Source organism: Coffea arabica, chromosome 4c (genome assembly GCF_036785885.1).
Source record: "Coffea arabica cultivar ET-39 chromosome 4c, Coffea Arabica ET-39 HiFi, whole genome shotgun sequence".
Taxonomy (NCBI): Eukaryota; Viridiplantae; Streptophyta; class Magnoliopsida; order Gentianales; family Rubiaceae; genus Coffea; species Coffea arabica.
This window is the reverse complement of record NC_092316.1, coordinates 3,723,790-3,751,516: the sequence shown is the minus strand read 5'-3', so window position 1 is coordinate 3,751,516 and position 27,727 is coordinate 3,723,790. Positions and strand designations below refer to the sequence as shown.

Genomic DNA, 27,727 nt, shown 5'->3' with positions numbered 1-27,727 from the left:
CATACCTCTCTTGGGTGCCCACAATTTCAAAAGCAAAATGGGAACATAATCGGTTTTCTTTCTTGAAAAAAAAAAAAAAAAGGTACATGACTATTGCATGACCAGTTTCCCAATAGGAACCTCAATTCTTATCCACTAAACATATAATCAAAATATATCTACAGTGAGATAGATGCTATATAAGTGAAAAAAATACAAAAATTGCACGTCATTTTTTAGTATTTCTTGTTCAATTATGGATTTGGTGGATAAAAATTATTATTCTCTGTTACAAAGGTGATCTTTTTTTTGTCGATATGATTAGACTATTTTTGTATTTTTATGCTACGAAAAGGGAAGGATTTGAACGAATCGGAGAATCGGAGGGGACTGAATCAGCTATCAATCCAAATAAGTGCAAGACGCACTCGTTTGGAAGCCACTCAAAGTGACTTGCCACATTTTTATGGCCAATGATGAGAGGCAGGTTTGATCCTGACTTTCCACCCCCGCCAACCTTGGCAGTGGCCACTAAGCTCCTTGGTTTGTTAGAAAGGTCATCATATGATTGAAAAGTAAAAAGTGTGGCCACAGAGTACCCAACACTAGTTTAGACTGAAAAGTAAAAGTGTGGCGCATGGTGGATTTAGTCCGTGAAAAAAGACTACTTAGACGAGGCCTTAGACGAGGCCCCTGCAGTCAAACACCCCAAGCCCACCACCCAGTTCTCATCGTCTCCAGTCAAGTGGGGTTGGACAAAGGACGTTTAATACCTCTCTCTTCTATTCTCTGCGTAGTTCTCTCATTCTGTAGCCCGTTCCTCTTCCTCTGCGTGGTTTTCTCACTCTGTTGCCTGTTCCTCTCCCTGCTTTCTCCGTTGCGGTTAAATAGGGTGGCCGACACCATTCCGGCACCACCCTGTGAGCAATTGTCACTAGTAAAGAACTCAAATCTGTTGATTTGCACTTTTCATTTAAAGGTACTATTTGTATCATGTTTTCTGGTCCAGATAGATTAAAAGGTTAAGAGGGCCAGTGGAGAATTTGATTCTTGTTATGTTGTAATTTTCTTGAGGGGTAGTTTTTGGGTGACACTTTTGCTCGTCTTTCAAGATCTGTTTCTTATTCGTTAGGTCTGCTCCTTGTTGGGGCTCATGTGGTTATCTTTGTAGTTATATATTATATTTATTTATGCTCCCGTAGCCAGTCCCTGGTCTCTGCTGCAATGATCCGTGCATTTTGTTCTTGACTGATATACATGGTGAAATGATAGACAACTCTTTTTCTGCGTGTTTGAAATTCCAATTTCTAATTTGCCGTTTTGATCTGATTTTAGTTTCTTCATATTTGGGTAAAGTACGGTATGTAAGTTAGAAATGAGGCTCAGCGTCGATATGGTACTAATGGGGTTCAACTTGACCTTGAATGTGAGTCTGTGTTCAACTAGATGACCAAGCTGAAATTCTAAACAATGAGCTTTCCAATTCGATGGTTCCCAAAGAGAGTTAACTCGGTATGTAGGTCAATATCAACTCCCAGTCCTAAGTCAAATTGACCCAAGATTTAAAATCAAGTCTCTAAGTTCATCCACTATAAGCATTCTCTTACTAATAATTCATCTCTCTAGTTCGTCTATGAACCATCTATCTTGTCTTTCTATCATCAATTGGAGAACCCCTCCCCCCACCTGATTCTCTCGAATGCGTTTTAGTACTAGGAATCATATTTGTTTTCTTGTCAGCTGGCTTCTTCTTGGTGCCCTGGTTAATAAGTTAATGGGGTTGGATTTGGTAATTGCTTCCTAGATTTTTTAGGTTTAGTACAGTATTATGTTCATCTTATTGAAATTTGAAGGGTTTTGTTAGGAAAGGTGTTTGTTTACTGATCAAGCGGCTGCTAAGTGTAATCCTTTGGTGTAATAAATGATGGATTGACAACAGAGCAGCTCAGAGTGCAACGAGGTTACCTAATTATTCCAACACAATCCTGCTACGACTTGCACAGGAAATAAATTTCTGGCAGTGGTTCCCAAGCAGTGAAAATTTTGTGGGGTATCAACTATGGTGATAATGATCCTCAGATAGAAGGCCTTTGGTGTAGGGCTGGTGCTGTTAACCTGCAATAATGTCCAGTACGAGCTCCAACGATTGTTCTCTTCCTAGCCAAAGATTATTAGGAAAAGTTGCTTTGGTCACTGGAGGTGCTACAGGCATTGGAGAGAGCATAGTACATCTGTTTCACAAACATGGTGCAAAGGTTTGTATTGCTGACATCCAAGACGAGCGTGGTCAGCAGCTGTGTTCGAACCTTGGTGATTACCTGAATGTTTGTTATTTTCATTGTGACGTCACAGTAGAAGATGATGTCATCTGTGCTGTTGACTTCACCGTTGACAAGTTCGGCTCACTTGACATCATGGTGAACAATGCTGGGGTATCAGGTCCTCCTTGTTCCGATATTCGTAATTTTGAACTATCTGTGTTCGAAAGCGTGTTTAATGTCAATGTGAAAGGCGTTTTTCTGGGAATGAAACACGCAGCTCGTGTCATGATTCCGCTGAAGAAGGGCTCGATTGTTTCTCTCTGTAGTGTTGCGAGTGCAATGGGCGGTGTAGGTCCTCATGCATATGTAGGGTCTAAGCATGCTGTTTCAGGGCTGACCAAGAACGTAGCTGCGGAGCTGGGGAAGCATAACATACGGGTGAACTGTGTCTCTCCTTATGCAGTTGCAACAAGCTTGGCTCTAGCTCATTTACCCGAAGATGAGCGGACAGAAGCCGCAATGGATGGTTTTCGATCGTTTGTTGGGAGGCATGCTAACTTGCAAGGCGTAGAATTGACAACACATGATGTTGCTAATGCTGTACTCTTTTTAGCTAGTGATGAAGCAAGGTACATAAGTGGAGACAACCTCATGGTTGATGGCGGCTTCAGCTGCGTGAATCACTTGCTCCGTGTTTTTAGATGAAACTTCGTGTCTTTTCATTCATATGATATGGTTTTAAGGGCAGGCTGTTGGTAACTTGATGACTTTTATTTGACATTTGGCCAGTTGTCCTATTCTGCTCCTCGATTCTGTCTGATAATAAAAACCAGCTCTAGGACTCTTGGTTGGGTCATATTTGCTAAACATGGGCAATGGTCCTTGTAGTCGCATTATCTAATCATCAGAAGTGGACAACCAGCGAAACGCTGGTCAATATTTGCTTTTTTTTCTCCTTTTGCAAGTCCCTGTAATTTAGTAACCGTCTCTTCCCTTTAGCAAATAGTAACTTTTTCTTCTTTTTTAAATTTCAGAAGTTTTTTAGAAATTATAAAAATTATTTGCATCCCTAGATAACTTTTAAATTCCGTTCTCTTTAAAGTGATCGTTCGTCCCTTCGCAACGGAGCAAAGGGATTCTTTTTGGTATCACTGGAAAAGCCATCAAAATTGTAATTTCAAAAGCATGTGTTTGGGGCTCGTACGTACGAAGTCAATGACCCTGATTACTGGTACGTGGTAAAAGCAGAGGTTTACTTTAAGGTGGAATCAAATACCCGGGGCGAACACTTTTACCATTCAAGGCTACTTCTTAACCAACATCAATCCTGAAATTGACATATCCCGGCACAGCGGAGAGTCTATTGCTCATTTTTTTCACTCCGGCAGAGCCATTCATCGGAAATTTCAGTCCTCCATGCGCTCTAGTTTCCTCTGTGTCCTCGTCTACAACTTCTAGACTAAACAAAAACGTCACTCAATTGGCTTTTAATGCTATCCCAAACTCCCCAGCAACGCTAACAATAATTGCCAACTAGTGGTAAATGCAAATTCAACGCGTGTGCAATATATATATATATATATATAATATTTATGGTCATATATTTTATATAAAATTTTCATTGCCGAAGCAAACCTTTGATCTTTTAAATCTTTTTTCATAAAATAATTCTATGTTTCTAATATTTAGGGGTAATTATGTTGAAAAGATATACTTTAATAGTTTAAAAAAAAAATCATTCAAAACGTTTCACACATTTCATCGATTAAATTTTTTCTATCATTCATTTCTAAAATATTAATTATACGTCTCCGACTGATTCAAGTAAATAAAATTTGATCCTAACCTAGATTTCATATCATTGTTTACCCTAAACCTATCACGCAATTCACATATAATCATTTTCCAAGGGCAAAAAAGATTAGACACCATTTGTATTTATACAAATGACGCGATCCAAATTCATTTTGTCTCTAAAAAAGTGGAATCTAATCCGAACTTTATTCAAGTTTTCTCCTAAAAAATGTAAGATCTAACCTAATCTATATTCATTTTTACCTTTAAACAAGTGGCATTTGACTTTTTTATAACTAAAAAATGATCACATGTGAGTTACGTGATGATTTCAAACCAAAAAGTGATCAGAAATCTAAGTTGGGATCAAATTTTGCTCACTTACATTTATAAGAGATGTAAAATTAACATTTTAAAAGCGAAAGGTTAAAAAATTTATTTAATAAAATGTAAGAAGCGTTTGAAAGATTTTCCCTTGTAATTAAAAGTTAAAAATAGTCATGGACAGAAATCTTGACAACATGTGTATAGTTAATTAAAGTAAGAGTAGTTTTCACAAGGACAAAAATGGAAGTTCATGCTAATCTCAATCTCCTTCATTTCCTTTTATATACGGTATGGATATTAACTGTTAACATGAACCCCGACAATAACCTCTCCTCAAAACTCAGATTAACCCTTTCTTTGCTTAACCTGGCTGCAATAAGAGCTGGAAATATAAAACCTAACGACACTGCACAAAATACCATTTTTTTCAAGTGCAAACGCAAGTGAGAACTAGAAATTGATCCCCGTAACTAAGCGTGCTTTTCGTATCTTCCAACACGAGTTATCAGCAAAGTATGTAATCCACCTAACTTTAAATGGTTTGCGCATGTTTCTTAATGAACAATGCCAAAAAGTATTACAAGTCTGTTTGATACTCTATGGTAGCAAAAGAGATTAGGCTCGAGGTGGAAGCAAAACCAAAAGTTGCCAAGATAAGGAGCACAAGGTACCAATTCTGCAGCAATCCCATCAAACAATGACTTCAATCCGGATGCCTGCTCAAAACTCATTGTTGATTGCTCTTAAGCTTGCAAAGTAGAATGAACATGACCAAAAGTCCGGAACAAACACTCTGTTTCCAAGCAAGGCTATCAATGCTGAAATTTGGCATATGCCCAAGATCTTATCTGGCTCTGCAGAGGGAGGGCTCATTGCTCATTCTTCACCTCACTAAGCCACCGCTCCGGCAAAGCTATTCATCTGAAAACTCACTCCACCATTTGCTCTAGTTTCCTCCATGTCCGAACTACTCTCGTGTACAACTTCTAGACTAAAATAAAAACATCACTCAGATTGGCTTTTAATGCTATACACGTTGCCAATCACCCCAGCAACGCTAACAACAATTGCCAATGTTAACATGAACCAAGACAATAACCGCTCTGCAAAACTCAGACTAACCCCTTCTTTGCTTAACCTGAGTGCAATAAGAGCCGGAAATGTGTATCCCAATGACACTGCTGTGGTTGCTCCTGTAAATTTGAAAGCTGTCCAGATGTTTGGGATCATTGTGGATCCAAAATAAATAAGTCCTAAGAGCACTAACGTCAGGGCCAGACACCTCTTCTTACTTTCCTGAAGTGGAGCTGATCCTTCAAACAACATGGTATCCACTGTTTGCCTCAACGAAAAATGGATCACAGGAAACACTAGAATTAAATGAAATATATATCCTATTCGGACAATGTAGTTTAAAGCAGTGCTAAATCGAATTCCAAGGTCCTTATCGAAGTTAGTCAGCACATCAGCTTCGGTATCCTTTCCAAAGAGCAAATATCCAGCTATAGCCGTTGAAGCATAAACCAAAACACAGATTACTGTCGTGATCCTCCCCACACGATTCATCTTGCTAGGAGAGCGTCCTTCCAACTCATTGTAGATCGGCTGAACATTAAAGTGACAGACGTAAGCATTTGACATAATAGGAATCACCACAAGCAAATCCAAAATGGCCGTCTTGGAACCAAAATCAGGTGCCATTCTTGGAGCCTCAATCTTTCCTTCAACAAGCTTAATGAACGCCACAACAAAAGCAACAAAAACAAATACAACTGCAAGAGCTACAGAGGCAGCTGAAGTTAAGCTCAATGAATCAATCTTGTCCAAAGCACAAAGGGGTGCAAGAAAAATCACCACAATGACCAAAACCAACAGTTTCCTATGATCCCACATTCCATGGCCTAACCACTGATCAAAAACGCCAATATGCCTAATTGAACCAGATAAAACATCCCCCATTATAATCAAATACACAACCAAAACGCCAGCATTATTGACAATAATACAAATTTCAGACAAAATCCTAGCTGCCCTACCCAGTGCAGCTTGCACAACTTCCCCATATGATGAGGCCTTGCAATGAATCGCAAATCGAACGAGCAATTCAACACTAATTTCAGACAAGACTCCCATTAAAAGAATAAGCACAACACCTAAAACCAAGCCCAAAACTTTCATGGTTGCAGGCAAGGCCATGATGCCAGCTCCAATAATTGAAGTGGTAAGGTTAAAAACAGCACCATAAATACCTGACCCTGATTTAGCTTCTCCAATAATAAGGGGTAAATTATCAAAATCAAGATCATCACGAACCTCTGAATCATCCACGTTGTCAGGTTTCACATAGCCCAGTTCTTCATCCTGAGATATCAATCTGAAAGACTTGTCCTTTGATCCCAAGACATGATCTTTAACCTTTAACTCTACGTCAGAATCCTTGGATATAGCTGAATAATTACTATCCATGCGTGTTCTAATAAATTTTTACAAACTGCTCTTTTCAGAAGCCAATGTCCATGAAAATTGGGAGCGAAAAAAGAAAGGGGACTTACAGCACCTTTTTTGAATGAGATGGTTCTGGTATTGGATGCAGAAAGGGGAATAAAAACTCAAGTTTCTGCAAATTTATTGAGATTAATTGAATTGTCGATGGAAGAGAGGGAAAGGGCAGGGGCTGTGCGATTTGAGCATAGATCTAAGGATGGTCAAAGGGTGGACTTTTTCTTCTTTTTTTTTTTTTTCCTTTCTTTTGGAGGGCCAATGCATAGAGGGTAAACAGGTTTGGTATTGGGAAGCTTTCTATTGGCGGAATAATCCGTGGTAGTTTGCGCGGTCGAGTTTAGGCGTTAGCATTCAGCTGGAGGGGCACCTCTCGCCTGATGTAAGTTGGTAAAATTGGTCATTACTCGGTTCAGAGCTTAGTTTAAACTCCAAGTGAATGGTTTGTAAACTTCCCCAAGAAAGTGACTGAAGAGCCAGCTACTCTTGCAGATTTGATGGAGTGAATATCTCATTGATCGAGTGAATTTTTGGGACCTTTTTCTGTGTTGGATAGAGCTTGGAGGGTTTTTGTGTGTGTGTGTGTTTGGAACCTTGGATAGAAGATTATTGGAAAAAAATTTTATCTGAAATGGTGGTGTGTTTAAAAAGCCATTACACTCTGTTTTGAATGATCACATTTTTATGTTCCAAATAATTACTGTAATATATTTCTGAGGTGAAAAAATAATTAGAAAATGCATTTAGAATCATTTGACAAATCTTTTCAGAAAAAGATGACTTGACTAATGTCCCACCTAAATCGGGGCTTGGAGGCGTGGATGCCTATTGGCTTGCAAAAGTGTTTTCAATTTTATTCTGGATTTGACAACTTTTTGGGCCCTGGCCCTATAAGAAGTTCAACATTTGATTGTCAGATGGTGTCACGAGTCACACGAGGTAAAGAATGTGGGAGTTTTAATTTATAAGAAACCTGCGGCGATCTCCCTCATCCTAAGAAAGCCCAAACGGCCAAACCAGTTCTCATGGTCCATATGAGCCTTGGATCTGAGTGACAATATGTGACCTTCTTGAAAATTGAAAACCTAATTCAAAATAAAAATTTTTGGCCTGAGACTTCTGGCTCTCATCAAATTTTTGGTAGGCAGCGTTCTTTGCCATTTGGTTTTGGTTTTATCTTTATTATTTCAGTAAAGTGTCAGTTAACTTGTATGAATAAAAACATATAATTATCACAAATGCTTGGACGAAGTTAATCCACATCTATATAATTATCACCAATTCTGCTGTCTAAACTGCTATTTATTTGCTTGAACGTGCACTTGATTAATTCAGATTTTTTTTTTTTTTTTGTCATCAAATGCTTCTGAAATATTAAGATCTAAACCCATTAAATTTAAATGTTGAATTGAATTATTTTTTATCATTTGACTTAATTATGTGACTAATGACTAAACAAAGCTTTAGGTCCTCCAATCTCATTTTCAGAATACTCTCAAGTCAAAACTCATGAATACAGACAGTTTTCATGAACCTCGGATTTGTTCTTTTATTTATGCCTTCTGATAGCCTTTTCAAATTTGTGTACAAGATATGACCCGGTGGTTCCAGCAGAAGAAACCGACCCAGTATGCGGTTCAAAGTTCAAACCACCGGAATCGACTCCGCAACTGCAAGGACCAGTCACGTCCATTTCTGGTTTTTCAGTTTTTTAGTATTACAATTAATTCATCGTCGTTAGCGTTGAAGAAAAAAAAAAAAAAAAAAAAATCATCGTTAGCGTAAAGCACCCGGTACTATATATATGTACACGTGTCATCGACTGAAACATTCGCCTGCCGATATAGAACAACAACATAATATCAAAATATTACCGCTACTAGTTAGAGAGAGTATATGTTTTGTTAATTTTACAATCGGAGATCTGTTAAAAAATGCTTCGACTGACGTTACTGTCACCCAACTAATTTCTGGTACTGCCACTTGAAAAGCTTTTACCATTGCATTGATAAGTCACACTGGTCAATAAATCTTTCATGAAAAATAGTAGCAATTCAATAGTCAATAAATAATGATGGCGTGCCTAGTCGCAATTCCAATCTCCTTTTATTTGTATAATTTATTTGAGATAATTACTGTAGTATTTTTTGTGATGTGATGTATGTGAGATAAAAAAAATAATAAAAAAGATGATTAAAATTTATGAAATAATTTTTTTTTATTTGAAATCAAGCCAATCCAAACAATCCCTTTGATTCTAGCTGCTAGCGATTTAACGCTAGTTTGGATTCGTATTTTTAAATTTTTTTTGTTAAAAAATATATTCTATCGATTTGATATATATATATATATATATATATATATATGATGAAAAGACGTTCAGAAAATATATTTTGAGAAAGAAAAATGACAATTGGAACAAAACGTTTAAAATACAGCATTGAAAAGGTAGCGGAGAGGGAGACTGGGAGAGGCATAGGAACCGTTTTCTTGAAATCCGATGTAAATCGCTCTGTAGATTTTCGCAATAAAGAAAGATGTTATATTCATTTTATTGTTCACGTGGATTCGATCTTTACGCTTCTGTCGCGTTGCGTTGGAATTCCATGATGCTATTTTTCATCCGCACAACTTCAATTTTGACTTTCTTACCCAACTCTGAGCCATTCATCATTCATCGTCCGTGAAGTGTAACAGAGCCAAGTCAATATATTATGTCAATCATGTTTTTGCTATGTCGCAAATTTTGCAATAACTTTTAAATTTTTGTTACTCCGTCGCGGTCCATGGTCCACGCCCTACGATCCAAGTTTATCTCTTGCCTCTCTTAGCTATGGACTCTTATCCAGCCAGTATTGCATCTTCCCTTCGTCATTCACAGCGACTGACTGGTCCCTCCTACAAGCTAACATGAAATTCTTTAAAGCAACAATTTCAAACCAACTAAGAGTCGAGGTAAAAGGCAGAAACGTTAACGTCTCAGTTTTCTATAATTTCTGCGTGAATTAATTGTGAATTGTGACTGGTCATACATTTATGATGAATTGTGACTGGTCAAATATTTGAGGGAGTGAAAATCGGTTGCTAAGGAGAGAATTCGGAATTCATATTCGTGCTCCCATTTTAGCCTATTCTATCGGGACTCCAATCGGCTCACGAAATAACATGCTTCCAAAGGAGTGCAAGAGGACTAATTCAAGAAATCAAAAAAAAATATTAGAGCAACCGTTAATGAAACTCTAACCCAAATTTGAGCTTGATCTCAAAATACTAAAATCAAATTTTGTGCATGGAATTTATTTATTTCAGTATAGCTGTGTGGCATAAAGTTGTAAGCAATACCATTACGTCGCATTGCCACCTGTGGATGAAGAATTGAAATCTTGACTGTGTTTAACTGTCTTGATCAAGCATGGCCACGCGGTTTTGGAAGGAAGGTGCTACAGATTTTCAACACATGAACTAGTAACCAGCTAATATTTCCTTCCCCGAGTACTTGTCAATTAGTCAAATGCAATTCGATCCTTTCTTTGAAACGAAGCAAATTATCTCCGTATGTGCCATTTCTATCGCTTTCGTACTTGTTCAATCAAAACGCAAAAACTCGCTCTCTCTTGCTCTTCCAATAATGAACGGTGGATCAAAAATGATCTTGAATTTGTGTGGTATACACGGATGCACGACGTCGCTCTCGTGGAAGTTCAATGCTATTTTTTTTTTCTCCGTCCCTCTCTCTTTTGATGTATAGGGACGTTGCCTCCATTAATTTCGAAAGATCAACCACCCTGACAAGAAACTATACAGACCAAGAATTCCTGTTACTCGGAAAGATCAACGCATAAATGTTTCGGGCAAGTGGGGCTGCTTTAGATAGATTCTTGCAAAGGATTATAGTGCTTCAGAAGAATCAGCATGGAAACAGGATAAGGATGGATCGATAATCCTAATAAATAGGATATTGTCTTGCTTGTCAATATATGGTAATTGAAGCAATTCCCTTCTTTTTTTTCCCCCTTAAATTCAATCAATCTTCTTCGAAACTTGAATGAAGGTTTGCTAACTAACTAGTTTCAAATCAATCCATCAATTCTCCCCCGGCCCCAGCAAAGAAAACGAAAAAGAAAGAAGACAATTGCTGGCTAAACCTGTATGGCGGTGTCCCAATGGGGAGGTTGTCATTTAATCTACGGCCCTGGCCCTGCCAGTGTTTAATACCAACATCCATCAAGGTTCTAATCATGATCATCGTGTGATAAAATTATTATCTTTCAGTACCCAATCGAGTATATATTGATTTCTAACCACAGCATTTTTATCGTTTTCTTGAAGCTACAAAGGTATATAATTGCCTTCTTTGTTGAGAAGCTTAATAGTTTCAATGCGCCAAGGAGTTCATCGAAAATTTTAAATTAGGAAAACATAAAAATGTTGCACTTTTGAACTTTAAAAGAAGAATCATTTGTATCCCTAATTTCTTGCCCTATTAATTATTTGTCTGTTTTTAGAGGGGGGGAAAAAAAGGGAAGGATGATATCAAGGAAAAGTAAAAGGAGCACGAACAAAGTAAGAGCCAATAGCATATACTTAAGTTATACCCGGAATTTGAGACAGAAACGTAAAGCTTCTTGAGAAATGCTGGAAAATGTTAAACCTATCCCTTGCAAACCATATTAACAAGCCAGCTTACCCAAAGAATGTTAAACAGCAAATTTAATAATCCTAAAATTCTAGACTAGGCCTCAATTCCCAAACTTTATCATGGCATTATCTCCTGAAAACTATTATGTATTCAGTACAATATGTAGTAGATGTTGGATGGTGTTTATGGGACGTAGAGTACGTGATTTTCAGGCTGTTCTTTAGTAGTGCGTCGATCGTCTATTTGCTTGACCGAAGAACAGAAAAGAAGAAGAACAATAAAGGGAACTCGCGTCTATAATCTGCAAGAAAGACTTCACCAACTAAGCCGTTTGAGCTTAAGCCGGACTAGCTCAAGCCGTAACGTATATCAAAAGAAAAAAATTATGAATGATGATATGAAAAGAAACTCGAATAATGCGTCAAAATCCCGGGAAATGATATACACTGAAAATGATTTCGGATTTTGTTGGTCTACAAAGGAGATCTCTCCTTTTATTTTGATTTTTTAAACCTTTTCCAGTACGACTCCATATGGTGTTTCGAGCGGCCACGCATCCGAGGACTATGTCTATTCTCTTTTTTTTTTTTTTTTTTTTTTTTACGGAAACGAAATAACTCACACACACAATTAGAAACAAACACGGAAGTTAATGAAAAATTGGCCCTAAAGCAATCTAAGGGGCACCCACAAAGAATCCACGTTCAGCTAATTGATGACAGAACGAGATCCCTGTGGATCTTAAACCCAAAGTAAAGACCCCACGATCTTTCGATGTGGGATGAGACTGTGTTTATTTTCGATTCATATGTTCTTTACGGAGGATTCCTGTATTGATTTTTTTTTTTTTTTAAGATTGTCGAGCGGACACTTATCTGAGAACTATTCTATTACCCCTTGATTTCGTCAGTATTAAATCGAATTAAATGAGTGCACTACATGTCTTTATGAATTTGAAGAAATCGTATGTTAATGTCAAAGTGATAGAAGGTCGAAGGTAGATTTAAATTCTCAATCTTCCATCCCACAAACACTGAGTCTTTCGGACAATATATTGTTGAGAGGTTAAAAAGTGCAAAAAAAATAATTTAGGAGTCGAACAAATAATTTTCTCTGCCTCAAATGTGGCCCAAGTGAGGATCCTCAATTGAGAGTCACTGATTCTATATAGACAAGCTAATTGGGGAGTTGGTATTGCACGTCGTTACGTAATACATACATAACTAGTGTGAATATCCGTGCTACGCACGGTGCTGACATTATTGAAAAAAATAAAATGGTGAACAAATAAAGGTGAAAAAATTGAACCAACAAAATTTAAATGTAATATCTGTTTAACAATAATTTGAAATATAATAGAATGTGTATATCATTCAAGAACTGTCTTTTTTTGGAAGATGGATCCTGAAAAAAAAATTAAAATTTATATTAAAAAAGTAAATGATATATTTCTACAAATGAATGTTGTTAAAATGAAATACTTACAAATACTAAGCATTCGATTTGATAATCTTTCTTGAAGGTGCGAACACTCTTCACACCAATCCACTTTTAGTACGAAAGTCAAAATTGATGATTTAATTAACTATATTGAATTTTGTGGAATGCGTACTACAAATGAAAATGCACGATCTTTGACAATATAAAAAACTGCATATTTACTATGATCATGCAAAAGTATTGGTGATGCGGATGGCTGTCGAACTTGAAGAGAAGCAATATTTTCATTTCTTTCATCTAGAAAAAAAATATATTAAATAAAAAATAAATAGTTTTTGTATTTATTTTATGTGTTGTAAGTGATACATTGTATGAGAATTGTTAACAAAAAAATACAATAGTTAATATAGAAGTAGCATCAATAGAATTTAATACAATTGTGTTGTAATCAAATGAAAATTGCGCACCAATAGAATTGTTATTAGCACCCATAGTTAATGAAGTAATCCATATATAAATATATTTTGGTACATGTAGACCCCCCAAACTCCGCAAAACCAACCACCACTTATTGAAAATAAACCAATAAATGCACTAAAATGTCTCCCATCTATACCTCAAATTGCACTTTAACCCACGAATTTTGTGCGAAATTATCCCTCTAATTGCTTTTGTCCTTTTCGATTTTTTCACATGTCGCTAACGGCTTCATTCCCTCTACTATCGTAACACCTTTTTTATGTGATAAATGTGTAATAAAAAATAATTTAAAAAACTTCAATAATACAAACAAATAAATTTTTATAATATACAATTTATGTTAGAAATAGTAAAACCCTCAATCATGAACCTATACCATCCGCAATTATATAAGCAAGCAATACCTTATGTTAGAAATGTGATTGTGATTTTGTGTTTATACTTTATCCCACTATTGAGTATCTTTGCTTTACAGTGTAACAATAAACAAACAACCGTTTATAGGATTTTGTAAAAAATTTTCAGAAATAATAGATGATCAGAAAATCAATGCAATATCATTCATGACAAAAAGTAAAGCAAAAGCAAAACATACTTAAAAGGCAGAGGGACCGACCTGGAAAATTAAGCTGGCAAGAATATACTTCCAATTCTCCGCGAGAAGGTTGATTTCTGCTGAAGTCTCTGCACATAATATCTTTCACTACTGCTCATAAAAGAAACAAAATCAATACATTTACAAAATGAATAGAGAACCAAAAACAAATAAGAAACTGAGAGAGAGTGGGAGTGAGATAGTGGGATAGTGGGAATAGAGAATTTGTAGGAGTGATAGTAAGATGAGTTAAGATATTGGGAGTGAGATAGTGGGAATATTGATGGGTGATAAGGTGGGTTATAACTTACTATATTTTATGTATTAAAATAAATACAAAAATCTAAAAAAAAGAATGAGAAGTTTAGAAATCATTGAGAGGGTTTCTGCTAAAAACCCCTTCTTGAATACATATAGATATAGATATAGATATAGATTGTCAATTGCCGATCACTAAGTAATGATAACGAGTGATAAAATATAACTTATTCATTATTTGACGATGGCTGATTGATAACAGCGCACGTAAGTGTGATAAAACCAAGTGATGAAGCATGAAAATGCGTAGGGTCTTGGTCACCTGGGTGGACCAAGTAATGGGGTCGTGGTGGACCTTATGACGTGGAAATTTTATTGGGCGCTGTTTCTGGAGCCAGGAGATCTAGCTAGTCAGTGATTCCCTACCCTACTTGCACGATAACTAGCATAAATACCTATGCTGCACACACGATACTATATTATTAAAAAAAATAAAAGAGAAAGTGAATTTGAAAAAAATAAAAAGATTGTACCAATATAATTAAAATATAAGATTTGTCTACTAATAATTCAAAGTATGATAAAAATGTGTACATTATTCAAAAATTGTGTTTTTGCAAAAAATAGATCTTAAAATAATAATAGAAATTTATATTAAAAAAGGCATATAATCGCATGTTTTATTTGATTTTAAAATGAAATACTTACAAATATTATGTATTCGATTTGATAATCTTGAACGAACATTTTTCACACCAATCAATATTTAGTACGAAAGTAAATATTGGTGGTTTAATTGATTATGTTGAATTTTATGGAATTCATACTAAAAAAATAATGTTCATTGAGACTTGTCTTTCTTGAAAATAAACTTGCTAAACCTTTTGAAATATTTCAATGAAATCATTGTGATTTAGGTTTCGTTTTGTAATTAATTGCTTTCTACTTTGCAATCTTGCAACTTTGGAATTGAGACACAGTTGAAATACATGTAGGTTGGATTAGGGGTAGCAATGGGGCGGGGATCCCTTCCACACCCCCCGCCCTGTTGCTTATTAATTCCCTCGCCCCGCCCCGTTTCCCCCGCGGAGGCACCCGTGGGGTTAAAAAAATTTATTATATAATTTCATTATAATTGAATTTGAGCAAATAATCAAGTACTAAAATATCAACATATCACCAAATTATTATTCATTGCAACTTCACAATTGAAACTCATAAAAATAATTAAACAAAAGTTATTTGAATACAATCTAATATGATAAAAAAATATAAATAAAATAATCAAGTTTTTACTTTTGATACAAATACAATCACTAAATTATTATTGTATTTTTTTTGAAAAAATGTTTTTGTATTGAGTGTAATTAGGAATTTAATATAAATAATTAATAATTTTTATTAATAGACATGCATAATTAGTAGTATAAATGATATAATATCATTATATATATATAATTATGCACACACACACACACACACATATATATATATATATATATATATATATATGTTTTTCTCCCTATGTTTGATTTGTGCGGATGACAAATGAAAATTAGTTAGTGATCGTTAGTTTTGTGAATAATTATGAGAGTAAAATATGTCATAACAATAAGATACGTAGAATTGTGGGAATTATAATCCAAAAGGGTACCTAAATTTTAGATATGCGATTTTCATAATGGTGAGTTTTTTAAATTATCAATTAGTTATTACTATTAGTCATATCAGTGTTAGACTTGATTTGGGATTTGCAGATGTAATTTTGTAGGGGTGGTTATTATCTGTCAGTTAAAATTTTGGAGTTTTGATTTTGTAGGTTAGTGGGTCATCCATTAGTTAAAATTTTGAAGTTTTGATTTTATGGATTTGTGGCTCGCATAAATTGAAAAGTGGGAAAGATTAAAGAGAAGGGATTATTGAACTAAAATAAATCTAAAATTATAGTAAAAAGAAATTTAAATTTTTGATGCCTGTGAAAACTCCTTGTCAAAGATCTTAATTGGAATGGCAAGGTATGCGGAGCAAGGAGTCTTTCAAACGCGCACGTCATGTGTTGATATCTTTTAGACATGATTGTAATTTGTAAAGCTAATTCGTAGGAGTGGTTGTGATTAGTTAAGGGATAAATATTACTTAATTAAAAAATGTGAAATTGTAATAAAATAGAATTCTAAATTTTGATGATTTTGGACGCACCTCGTCAAACTGCCGTCCTTGGTGATACATATAAATATAGATATAGATTGTGGTAACCCCGGATCCTTGAATAACCCCTGAAAGTAAAAGAAGAAAAATTCGAGGTTCCCAGAATCATTCAAGTATGGAAAACATTTACGCAGAGTCAAAACTTTCACAACGTGGCAATTCAGTATTGTGTTAAGTTCCTTACAGGAATTCAAGCCAAATAATCTAATTAACCAAATGTAGCAACTGATGAGTGAGTGAACTGGGGTAGGAAGGTGTTTACATGTTTCAGTGCTGTAAAGGAACCTTTAGGATGAAGCAATTGGTGAGTGAGGTCACACGTGCTTGTCAAACAAATGATGCAACAGGCGAAGGTTATAACTGGGGAGATCGTTCAGTGATGGAATAGTCAATTAAGTAATACTTAAATTAATTTGATTAGGTGCAAATTAATTAAGTAAAGCCGAAAAGCAGAGAAAAGACACTCCATTCAATTCGCACGGGTTCCTGAAACAGACGTCCTGCATAGTTGCATTATCTTGAGGAAAATATATATATATTTTTTTTAACGAAACAAGAAGTAACAAAAAATGACAAAGACAGGTTGAAATTCATAATGCCTTGAGCATGAGGTTTGGCCAAGTCACTTGACTTTGATAGGTATAAAAGCATTGAACACGACAGCCAGACGAGAGGATCAGAGGCAAAATTTACAAACCACAAAACCACCCACGCCCCCCAAAAAGAAAAATAAACAAAAGAAAAATAGTAGTGTACCATGTTTGTTTTCAACAGTAAAACTTGAATTTCTCTTGCCAAAGTATTGACATTTGACAGCGACACCTTGAAAGTTGATAATGGCAGCACACACGAAAGTGTAGAAAGAGATAATGGCAGTCAATTACCGATCACAAACATGCACATTTGCGGCATCCTAAATAATCTTTCCTGTTGATAGTGCTTGGACAAACAAGTACGGATGAAGAAGAAAAAGTGCACCACGGACAAGCTGGCAATTCAAAGCACGAATAATTTTTTTTTTTTTGTTACTACATGATAGAGTTTATGTTATAATTATTTCTATTTTATACTAAAAAGAGACAAACCTAAACAGGTCAAGAAAAACTCGATAAATCACTATTTTCAGAAATGTGTGAATATTAGAATGCAGGTCAAAATATTTGATCGTTGACCTGTATTCATGTAGAATTTTAAAATTTATTTCAGTCATTTGGCGACGAACTACTTTAAGAGTAGTTAAATAACACAACTCCACAAAGTTGTTGAACTCTTGAATATCATCAAATTGGAAACGAAAAAGTTTTATGGAATTTACCTAAACTACTAGAGACGAGAGTTTCATTCTATTACCTTGAGGATCGAGAGAATAAAAGGATGAGAACATTAAAAAGAGACGAATTATCTTGAGAATTTCGAGTTAATTAAACTTGAAATTCTTTGCTAGTATTAAGGATCAGAACATTAAAAAGAGACGGATGGATGACTGGAAATTTTGAATTTGACCAAGAACAAATGTCAGCTCTATTTGTTTCCCCTGAAAAATTCTCTCGACAATGATTTTAGTTTCAACACCTAATAATCTCTTTCGTACTGCCCCCGGTCCCACCAGGGGAAAAAAAAAATTTTTTTTTTTGGGCTAGAGGCCACCGCCCGACTTAGATTACCCGTCCTTTTAAAAACCACAGGATCGTGAATTAATGGTCACAGCAAGGACAGGAAAATATGCCCCTTTTGCCATCCAATTATGATTGTCCCTGGTTCCCAAAAACATACTATATGTATATATATATATATATGCGCGTGTGTGTGTGTGATGGTCCCTCGGTCTTTTCCTGTGTCTAGTATTGGAAAATAAATGTGCCCTTAATTTGATTTTTTGGGGAAAAAAAATGTCGCATAGGCACCGGTGGTTGGTTAATGCTTGAGAACGTGACAATCAATGGATGATGATGATTAAGACCTCCGCTGTTGATGATGACCATTTACTGTTTCCCCAAACGACAAAACAAATTGATGATATCTTTTCCAATTTTTCGCTGTACTGGAAAACATAATTTGATTACCTCATTCACAGTTTGTTTTTTGTGCCTTCAACTTTCAACGCAATGACGATTGATATAATTGAAAGCAATATGTGAACGGAACAATGTGTGAATGAATTTCGAAACCTGGCTAATTAGCTTCTCTGGGATATCACTTCAGCACAGAAATAATTCTTTTGTCTGTTGTGGTAGAAATTTAATTTGAACCATAAGATGGACTTGTGTGCAATATAGCCGTTGGATCCTACTTAAAAGAAGTGGCACGATTTCAGATGTAGTGGTTGGATACCGGTTGTAGAAGTAAAAGCTTTCATTTGACCAACTAAAAAAATGATAAATTGTTTAAAGGGTAAAAAATGAATTTAACATATATAAGGACACATATAGGGCTGCCCAACCCGACACCATTTGTCTTATGAAGAATCTAATGCTTGCCGACAAACATACAAGACTGTTGGAGAAATTTCCAACTTTGTGATGAATTTTAAAAAAATTCTACAAAAAGGGTGATTTTAGGTTTAATTTCCGTCAGGGGGGTATTCGCATTTGTGAAATGCGAGCTAAATGCGAGCTCAATGAGCTCGCATTTCACAAATGCGAGCTTACAAGAGCTCGCATTCGTGGAATGCGAGCTCTGGTTATTGAGCTCGCATTCCACGAATGCGAGCTCTTCTCAATTTTTTTTTTTCCTTTTTTAAGAGCTAGGGAATTATTTCTAGGAAGCAAATGCGAGCTCTTATCTTTTTTATTTAGTGTGTCAGAGAGTTGCCATAATCTCCTTAAACCCGCATGCGGGTTTAAAGAGTATTCGGATATTCTCATATGCACCTATGCAAATCGAACCAACCGGATATCTTATCCGTATCCCATTTTTTTAAATAAAAATCTTATAAATTTGAAAAATAAAATCAAATTTAAATGTATTAGGGTTTTAAAAATATTATATAAGTGATAAAAATTTTATAAATTGTAAAAATAAAATCAAATTTAAATAATTAAATGTTATATTTGCATAAGAAATAATACAATAATCATAATAATGATAATACAATAATATTGGTGTAATAAAACTGCCATTAATTTAAATATTTACTTATAATGCCCAAAGAGCCTAATTACCAATTTTTTCTTCTCGCGCTCAAATATAACATTAACCCGCATGCGAGGTAACCTTGAAATAGAAAAAACACAGAATCCCGCTTGCGGGTTTCAACGTTAGTGCGAGCTCGCATTCTCAGAATGCGAGCTCACTGAACTCGCATTTTGATGTTGAGCTCTCACTGAGCTCGCATTCTCAAAATGCGAGCTCAATGAGCTCGCATTCTGAGAATGCGAAGACCCCAATTCCAGAAAACCATTCACAATACGCCCTCGTTGTAGAATCATTTTTTTTTTCATCACAATGTAAGAATTCACTATTACCACATGCCATGTTCATACTTGAAGAATATGTTATGCCAACGTGGCAGTTATGCGTTGTTATCCAGACGCTCATTTAATTTGCAATTTTTGCATGCATGCAGAGTAATTATCGTCATTAACATTGACTTTTATTTTGTATTTTTTGTTCAAGCATGCTCTGTAATTCGTGTTTAATGATCGGTCTTGAGATGCCAATAAATGGATATAAGTAGTTGAATTAATACACGTGTAAACCAAAGTTAATATATAATACACGGTAATGATATACTAGTTTGTAACAATGCTAAATCTAGTACGTGCCACGCGTGTACTGAAAACTAGTAGTGTTACTAATTCACATTCAATGAAATGAATACTAGTACTAATATACATGTAAAGAAAATAAGGTAATAAAGATTAAAACTCCTAAGATGGAAGAAAATAAGGCAATAAAGATTAAACCTCCTAATATGATAATTCCTCTCCTTATGAATTTAATTAACTAATATAATATATTATTATATAATATTAATAAATTTATAATATATATTTATATAATATATTATACATGTGTATATAATATTTATAAATATAATTACATTTACATTTTTTATTATAAATATATTATATAATTATATATTAATTTTTAACAAGTAGTGGGACGAGCCTCGTTTCTAAAAGGGAATCAGACTTGGCTTTTATCCAATACCCTTCAAATTACTAGGGAATTGGAAAACTCCAAATTTTTAGATATAATTCCAAAATTTCAATTCCGATAGTAGTAATCCAAACAATGATTATGAGATTTATTTCAATTCTCTATACCAAAACCTTTTTACCAAATACCACCTAATTATGCATTCAATCCGATAGTCGATAGATGTGGTGCTTGCTCATAAGAAAATGGTAATAGATATGGATCATTTCGTTATGAATTTCCTAATGCGTTGTAAGACTATAACGATAATAGCTAATTACAGCAATTAATCAGATAGTCGATTCCGATGATTATAACTAATTAAGTCTCTAATTTGATTATAGATTCCTTGGTGCTAACTCATAAGTAGACAATTGTAGATATGGATCATCGGAATCGATGAATTCTCCAATTCGTTGTTGGGCTAAGATGATAACAACTCATTATAACAATTAAATTGGATAGTCAATTCCGACGATTATAACTAATTAAGTCTCTAATTTGATTATAGATTCCTTGGTGCTACCTCATAAGTAGACGATTGTATATATGGATCATCTTCCTATGAATTCCCCAATTCGTTGTTGGGCTAAGATGATAACAACTCATTATAACAATTAAATTGGACAGTCAATTCCGACGATTATAACTAATTAAGGGTCTAATCTATTGTCGATTCCTTGATGCTAGCTCATAAGATGGTGATAGATATGGATCATTGTTATCTCTCAATTTGTTGTTAGATCATTGTCAGATAGTGGATTCCAACGATTATAACTACTTAGGCTTATTTATACAACTATTAATAGGACTAATTTATATGATTGTTCATGGTCAACTAAATCGAACATAGTTGATTAAAGTTACTAATATGATCTCATATATATCAATTAATTATAATAACTTAAAAGCGTGTGGTTTTCATGAAAGTTAAAGCACGCCACTTGCCAAAATGATAGAGCACGCCTTTAAACAAATCCAAGTTTTGATAACAAATCTCCCTCCTGACCAGTGGCACGCGGGCAATTTGGAAATATCTTAATCGTCAGAATACATTTCGCGCCATTGCATTTCTTTGGCGCCAACAGAAGGTTTTACTGACCATTTCGCGCCATTGTCAATTCCGAGAGGTCCCACAACAAATTATGTTGCCGGTTTTGCCCTTGATGCCTGGCCGGTTAACAAGTTTGCTTGTCCTTGCTTGCTTGGCCCACCACTATCCATTTGTCACCTTTATGTTGGTTTTCTACATTAGCAGAATACATTCGTTTCTTCATTTAAGAAAAAACCAGCTTCTCTGTACGGGAAACATACTCCCTCCGTCCACCTTGATAGTTATATATTTTTTTTATTTCAAATTATAGTTTATTTTTTAATTAAAAAATGTATTTATATTTTAATTTTTCTAAAATACCCTTATTCAATGTAAGTTATTATTACTATAAATCTATCACATTTAATGAAAGTTGATTCTTTTTTTACCATCAATTCAAGTTTCCATAAAATTGTACTCTAATTAATGTGAGGGTATTTTAGAAAAATAGTTACCTAAATTGATTGTTCAAACAAAGTTAACTACTTTTTCTTAAACTGTGTAAAAAAAAAAATTAGAACTACCAAAATGAGACGGAGAAAATACCACATAACGTTGTACTAGATCCCCATTACCAAGAAAATCATCCTTTTCTGGAAGGGCAAAAAAATAAAATAAAATAAAATAGTCGCGTACATAAAATCAAGACTCATACGGCAGGCATGTACATAAAATCAAGAACAAAATAATTATTTAAAAAAAATTTTATAGGACAGCAGTATATCACTTTTCATCCTCATTGTGATTTGCATAATAATGTAAATTATTATAGGCAATACTATTACCATGAAAAAATTTTAAAATGGGTATTTTTAAAAAAATTAAAAAGTTCGGATGAATTTGATTTTTCCAGTTGTCACTAAAATCAAGACGTGTCGATAGATCACGTGTTCGAGACTATAGCTCATTTATGAAAATTCTCATATAACTGAGCACCTGAGGGAGAACAGACGGAGGAAATTATTAAAAAAAAAAAAAAAAGAGAGAGAAAGACTTTTCCACCCAAGGAAGCAAAAGGGAAAGATATTGATGGAGGAAGGGAAGGGCTGCTAATTGTGGTGGAGACCGGAGAGTATCAGAGTCAGCAATTGACAATGCCACGAGCCATGAGGTAACTTGATCAAGTGGTGGAGTATTTAAACGGTTAAACCTACCTTTTCAGGCGACCATCTTCGTCTTGTACTATTTTCTTTCGGGAGTACTAGTACTAGTCTACCTCTTTATTATTATTATTATTATTTTTTTCAATTTTGGGACAGTGAACACGTGGGGACCGCTCCACCTCCTTGAGCAGAAAGGACAAGTCATATTATTATGGCGTAAGCCCACTTTCGGAGTTTCGCACTTCCAAGTTCCAATAATACTCCAAAATTGAATTTAAGTAAATAATGCACTGTCCGACACTGACACCTTAATATGCTCTCTCTCTCTCTCTCTCCCCTTTAAATACTACGACTACCACTGCTGCAGGGGAGAGGATATTACCAAAATAGCGTACGTTTTTCACTTTCTCGTGCTATGATCATGTTTTATGTCATTTTCCAGACGTTACCAGCTTTTGTGTTGAATATGTATCGTCTCATTTTTTCGAGATGACTTCTCTTGGGACTGGGGAAAGCGATGTGTAACGTAACCTTGAATGAACTTTCTCGTGAGATTGGCATTCCGATCCACACCCACCGGTTATAAAAGCGATCTTATATATAGTAGGATCTAGAATTTGCTACCCTTATGTGTCATTCTAAACTTGTCCTTTAAATTTAGTAACTTATCACTTAAGTACACATGGTTGATGAAGCTCGAGAGGCGCAAACAACTCTGCAATTACCCTTTTTTTTTTTTCCCTTTTCCTTTAATAAATACAGGGTTTGATTAAGAGGCGTGTGATGAAATTACCCATTTGTTTACAACAATGCAATTAATTCGAAAATGTATCTAAATATAGAAACATAATAAATGTGACTATGTATATTTATATGGCCAGTTTGATATTAACTAATGCCTAATAAATGGAGTGCAAATGAATCAAGTCTAGTCGCATTTTGATATAATCGAGTCAAATCGAGATTTAGAGTGCGTTTGATAAAATTGAAATTTGAATCCATAAAATTATTAAACTGTTAAGTATTAAATTTAATATATTTGAGTGGATATCACATTCAGTGATAAGTGAATAGTTTGTCACTTAATTTTGGGAGCAAATTTTACTTAGAAAATTCAGTGTCACTTAATTAAATCATGTGTTTAACTTTTTGTTATAAAAAATATGTTAATATTTGAATTCATTAAATTTAAGTGTTAAAATAGGTTATCAAACAGGGCCTTAGTTTTATCAAGCAAGATGGACGAGCTCTCAATGTAAAGTTCAAACTCGAGTTTAACTCAAATTCAAGTCGAGCTCGAGTTTTAAAAAATAAAAATAATTATTTTATTTTTTTAAAAATGAATAAAAAATAATTTTTAACCAACTAATAAAATTTTAGGAAATATATGTAATTATACTATTAAAATAAAAAATAAAATGTATACGTATATATATATATATATATAAAATATCAAGCCAACTTGCAAATTAACGAGTTGAGTATTTTTGAATTCAAGCTCTACTTTTGATTCAACTCGAATACAAATCAAAATTTTTTGATTCAAATTGCTCGCGAGCCATACTAACAAATCTTAACAAATACATCATATTTACATTAAAATTGACAATTACTGCTATGCTTCTCTAGTTTAGAGTTAAAATTTGGCATGAAACAAAACCTTTTTGTTTCCTCTAACATTTTATAGATTAAAATTGTAAAATTGAATACAAAAATTTTCCTAAAAATTAATTACGTCTTAGAATAAAAGCCAGTGTATTAGAATTATCCATTTGAAGGTAAAATATCAAAGTATAAAGTAATGTAGATTTTTAGATTACCTCAACTTTCGTTTGTCAAAAGGAAAGAAGAAGAAGAAGAAGAAATATATTAAAATAATTAATAAATTATAAATTGAAATACCGTCCAAGTTATATATGCAATAGTAATATGGAATGCCACCATCTCAATTGAATAGGTGATATGATATAATTTGCTTTGTCCTCAGTCCTCACTCGTTTAAACTGTACAGAGCTCGTCACATGCTGTCCTATTTCTGAAGTTATATAAATGCCGACAACCTAATTTGAGATTATCCTGATTCATCACTTCCCAGTTTGAAGGATAAATCTACAGGATAGACTTTGAAGTTGAATGCAACATAAATTTTAGGGTTAATCACATTTTATCCCTTTAAAAAATACCTCATTTCTCAATTTACCCCCTAATCTTTAATTTTGTTTACTTAACCCCCTTTAGGACAAAATTACCATTGCATTATTTTGACTTTTCATTTACCTTGTTTTCCTTTCTTTTATTTCTTTTTCTCTTTCTTCTTTATTTAATTCTTCCTTTTTCCCACAAAAATCTTCACCTTAATGATTGAAATTAAAAAAGAGGAATTGCAGATATCTATCTTCTCCTTAAATGATTAAAAAAATATTCAAATCACTTTCCTAAAATACAATTTTTTAGTCTTTCAATTCTTTTAATTTTGGGTTTTCCTCTTTCTTTTCTAGTTTCTCATTTTATTCTCAAGAAAATATCATAAGATGAAATTGTTTTCCTTTCTTTTATTTCTTTTCTCTTTCTTCTCTACTTTATTCCTTCCCAATAGAAATTTCATTTCAATGAAAATTTTTGTTTTGAGTTTGTAATTGCATATTTCTGGGTGAAGGTTTAAAAAGCATCAAAAACTAAATTTTATTTTTTGTATGATGCCACGTGTCACAAATTTCAATTGATGGTTATTAATCAGGTCACAATTTCATTTTAAGATATTTTCTTGGCAATAAAATGAGAAACTAGAAAGGAAAGAGGAAAACCCAAAATTAAAAGAATTGAAAGGCTAAAAAATTTGTATTTTAGGAAAGTGATTTGAATATTTTTTTAATTATTTAAGGAGAAGATAGATATTTGCAATTCCTCTTTTTTTAATTTCAATCATTAAGGTGAAGATTTTTATGGGAAAGAGGAAGAATTGAATAAAGAAGAAAGAGAAAAAGAAATAAAAAAAGGAAAACAAGGTAAATGAAAAGTCAAAATAATGCAAGGGCAATTTTGTCCTAAAGGGGATTAAGTGAGCAAAATTAAAGGTTAGGGGGTAAACTGAGAAATGGAGTATTCTTTAAGGGCATAAAATATGATTAACCCTAAATTTTACTGCTGCCGCCTTTCTTTTATGTGTTTTTCTAAGTAATTTGTTGTGCCGAATCAATTAGTGCCGCCCTGGCGTCTTTGGATTGTTGGTATTCGTTTGTTGGCATTACTTAATTATTGACGTGCACGACTATTATTAGACTCAAGTTAAAATAGCCAATTATTTATGTAATCACAAGAAATTCAAAAAAAAAAAAAAAGAAAAAAACACATTAGACTGCCTGATAGGAAAAGAATCCCTTGCAATTCAACGGAGTTTAAACCTTCAATGATGTGTTGTTGGTCTTCAAATGGGAAATGGGCAGTTGGGGCATTCGCTTTCAATTTTCTTTTTCCCAGATACTTATCGGATGTCGCAGTCATGTGCATTACACAGCAAACCAAACACGTCGCAATCCGACAAAGTGTATCAGATTAGAAACAAGGAAAATATTATTGGTTTGGAAATAAATGTAAGGAAAACACGTCCAAATAAGGCTGCCGCCACGTCATCCAAACAAGAGTTAACTAATGAAGAGCGTGGCTTAATCCGGAATAATAATGAAATGCCTCGTCCAGCCCATTGTTGGATTTGGGATGCCAGCCACACAACACGCGACAGCATACACTGCAAATGTAAGCATTTACTTTAATTAATTTAAGTTAGTCCGATAATTATTAATTCCGCAACGAATTTCTATTCACAATTCATTCCTTTTCTGTCTTCTTCTTCTTTACGAGTATAAGAATTGGAGTCTTTCCTTGAATTTTTTTTTTTTAAAAAAATGCACGCGTAGATTCTACACCGCTTCCTGTCTCATTGGATTTGCAATATATATGCCAAAGGTCATAAATTTTAGATATGATTACCATAATTGGCATAGAGTTAATGATTAATACCAGATAACAATCATAAAGTACACGATACAATATTTTCTTATTTCGTATCGTGAGACGTGAAATAACCACACCAACACAAAAAAAAAAAGGGTAATCTATCATAAAAATCCTCACATTTTAATTCCAAGGGTAAAAAATTAACATATTTACAAATAAAATTTAGCTTTAGACCCATATATATTTTTTTAATCTTTTTTTGGTTATCATGTTTCCTAGAAGAATCCATGCAATTGACACAATTGAATTAAGTATAAAAGTCTTTAGGAATCTATTCGCGTGAAATGTTACATCCTACACCTCCCGCAAGTCCGTTTCCTTAATCAGAGCCTTAAGAGGCATCTAATCCCTGCCGATCGAAGACAAGTACATAGTTGCTTTAACGACCAAAATACTACTGTTAAAACTTGCGAATGACCAGATCCACTGGCTTCAAAATTTTTAACTGGTAAAAAAGAGCTTCGAAACCTGCTTCAGTACTGAAGTGTGAGACAACGATGATCAGGTCTAGAATGTCTAGATTGGATGTCATGATTCGGACGAGATGGACCACTGTCAAAACATTTCCCTAGTCCCCACCCACCTACAGCTCCAGCATCAATCCTTAAAATTTGACATGAAAGCTGTCCACTTACATAGCAACACGAAATTGCCATTACGTACATCAATCAAACAAAGAAATCAAAACAAAAAGAAAAAGAAAGACGGAAAGTGCCGTAACATTCATGGCCTAACTTGAAGGGTCACGACATTGGACAAGCGCAAATTTTCGGTAGCAACTATTTATGGTTCACGGTGTTGGGCAGACGAAGGCTGTATCGCAGAAACAATCCCTCCGTCCCAATTATTTAATTATCCTTCAAGAATTCAATTTTTAAAAATAGTAAGTGTGATTTG

General features: G+C 34.4%; 2 protein-coding genes across 3 annotated transcripts; one reads left to right on the top strand and one right to left on the bottom strand.

Moving 5' to 3' along the window:
- The first annotated feature begins 550 nt into the window (after window positions 1-550).
- On the top strand, window positions 551-3,191 carry LOC113739977 ((+)-borneol dehydrogenase 2). 2 transcript variants are annotated; one of them, XM_027267427.2, is made up of 2 exons: window positions 551-958; window positions 1,849-3,191. In XM_027267427.2, the coding sequence occupies exon 2, from the start codon at window positions 2,103-2,105 to the stop codon at window positions 2,943-2,945; it is 843 nt and encodes a 280-aa protein (XP_027123228.1). In that variant the 5' UTR covers window positions 551-958; window positions 1,849-2,102; the 3' UTR covers window positions 2,946-3,191. The 2 variants fall into 2 exon arrangements, with proteins under 2 accessions (XP_027123228.1, XP_027123227.1); XM_027267426.2 differs by having other exon boundaries at window positions 1,844-3,191.
- A 1,627-nt stretch (window positions 3,192-4,818) lies between these two features.
- Window positions 4,819-7,223, bottom strand: LOC113738653 (amino acid transporter AVT6E-like). The gene has a single exon (XM_027265894.2). It carries the CDS (start codon window positions 6,825-6,827, stop codon window positions 5,367-5,369), a length of 1,461 nt encoding a protein of 486 aa, XP_027121695.1. The 5' UTR covers window positions 6,828-7,223; the 3' UTR covers window positions 4,819-5,366.
- Window positions 7,224-27,727: the final 20,504 nt, after the last annotated feature.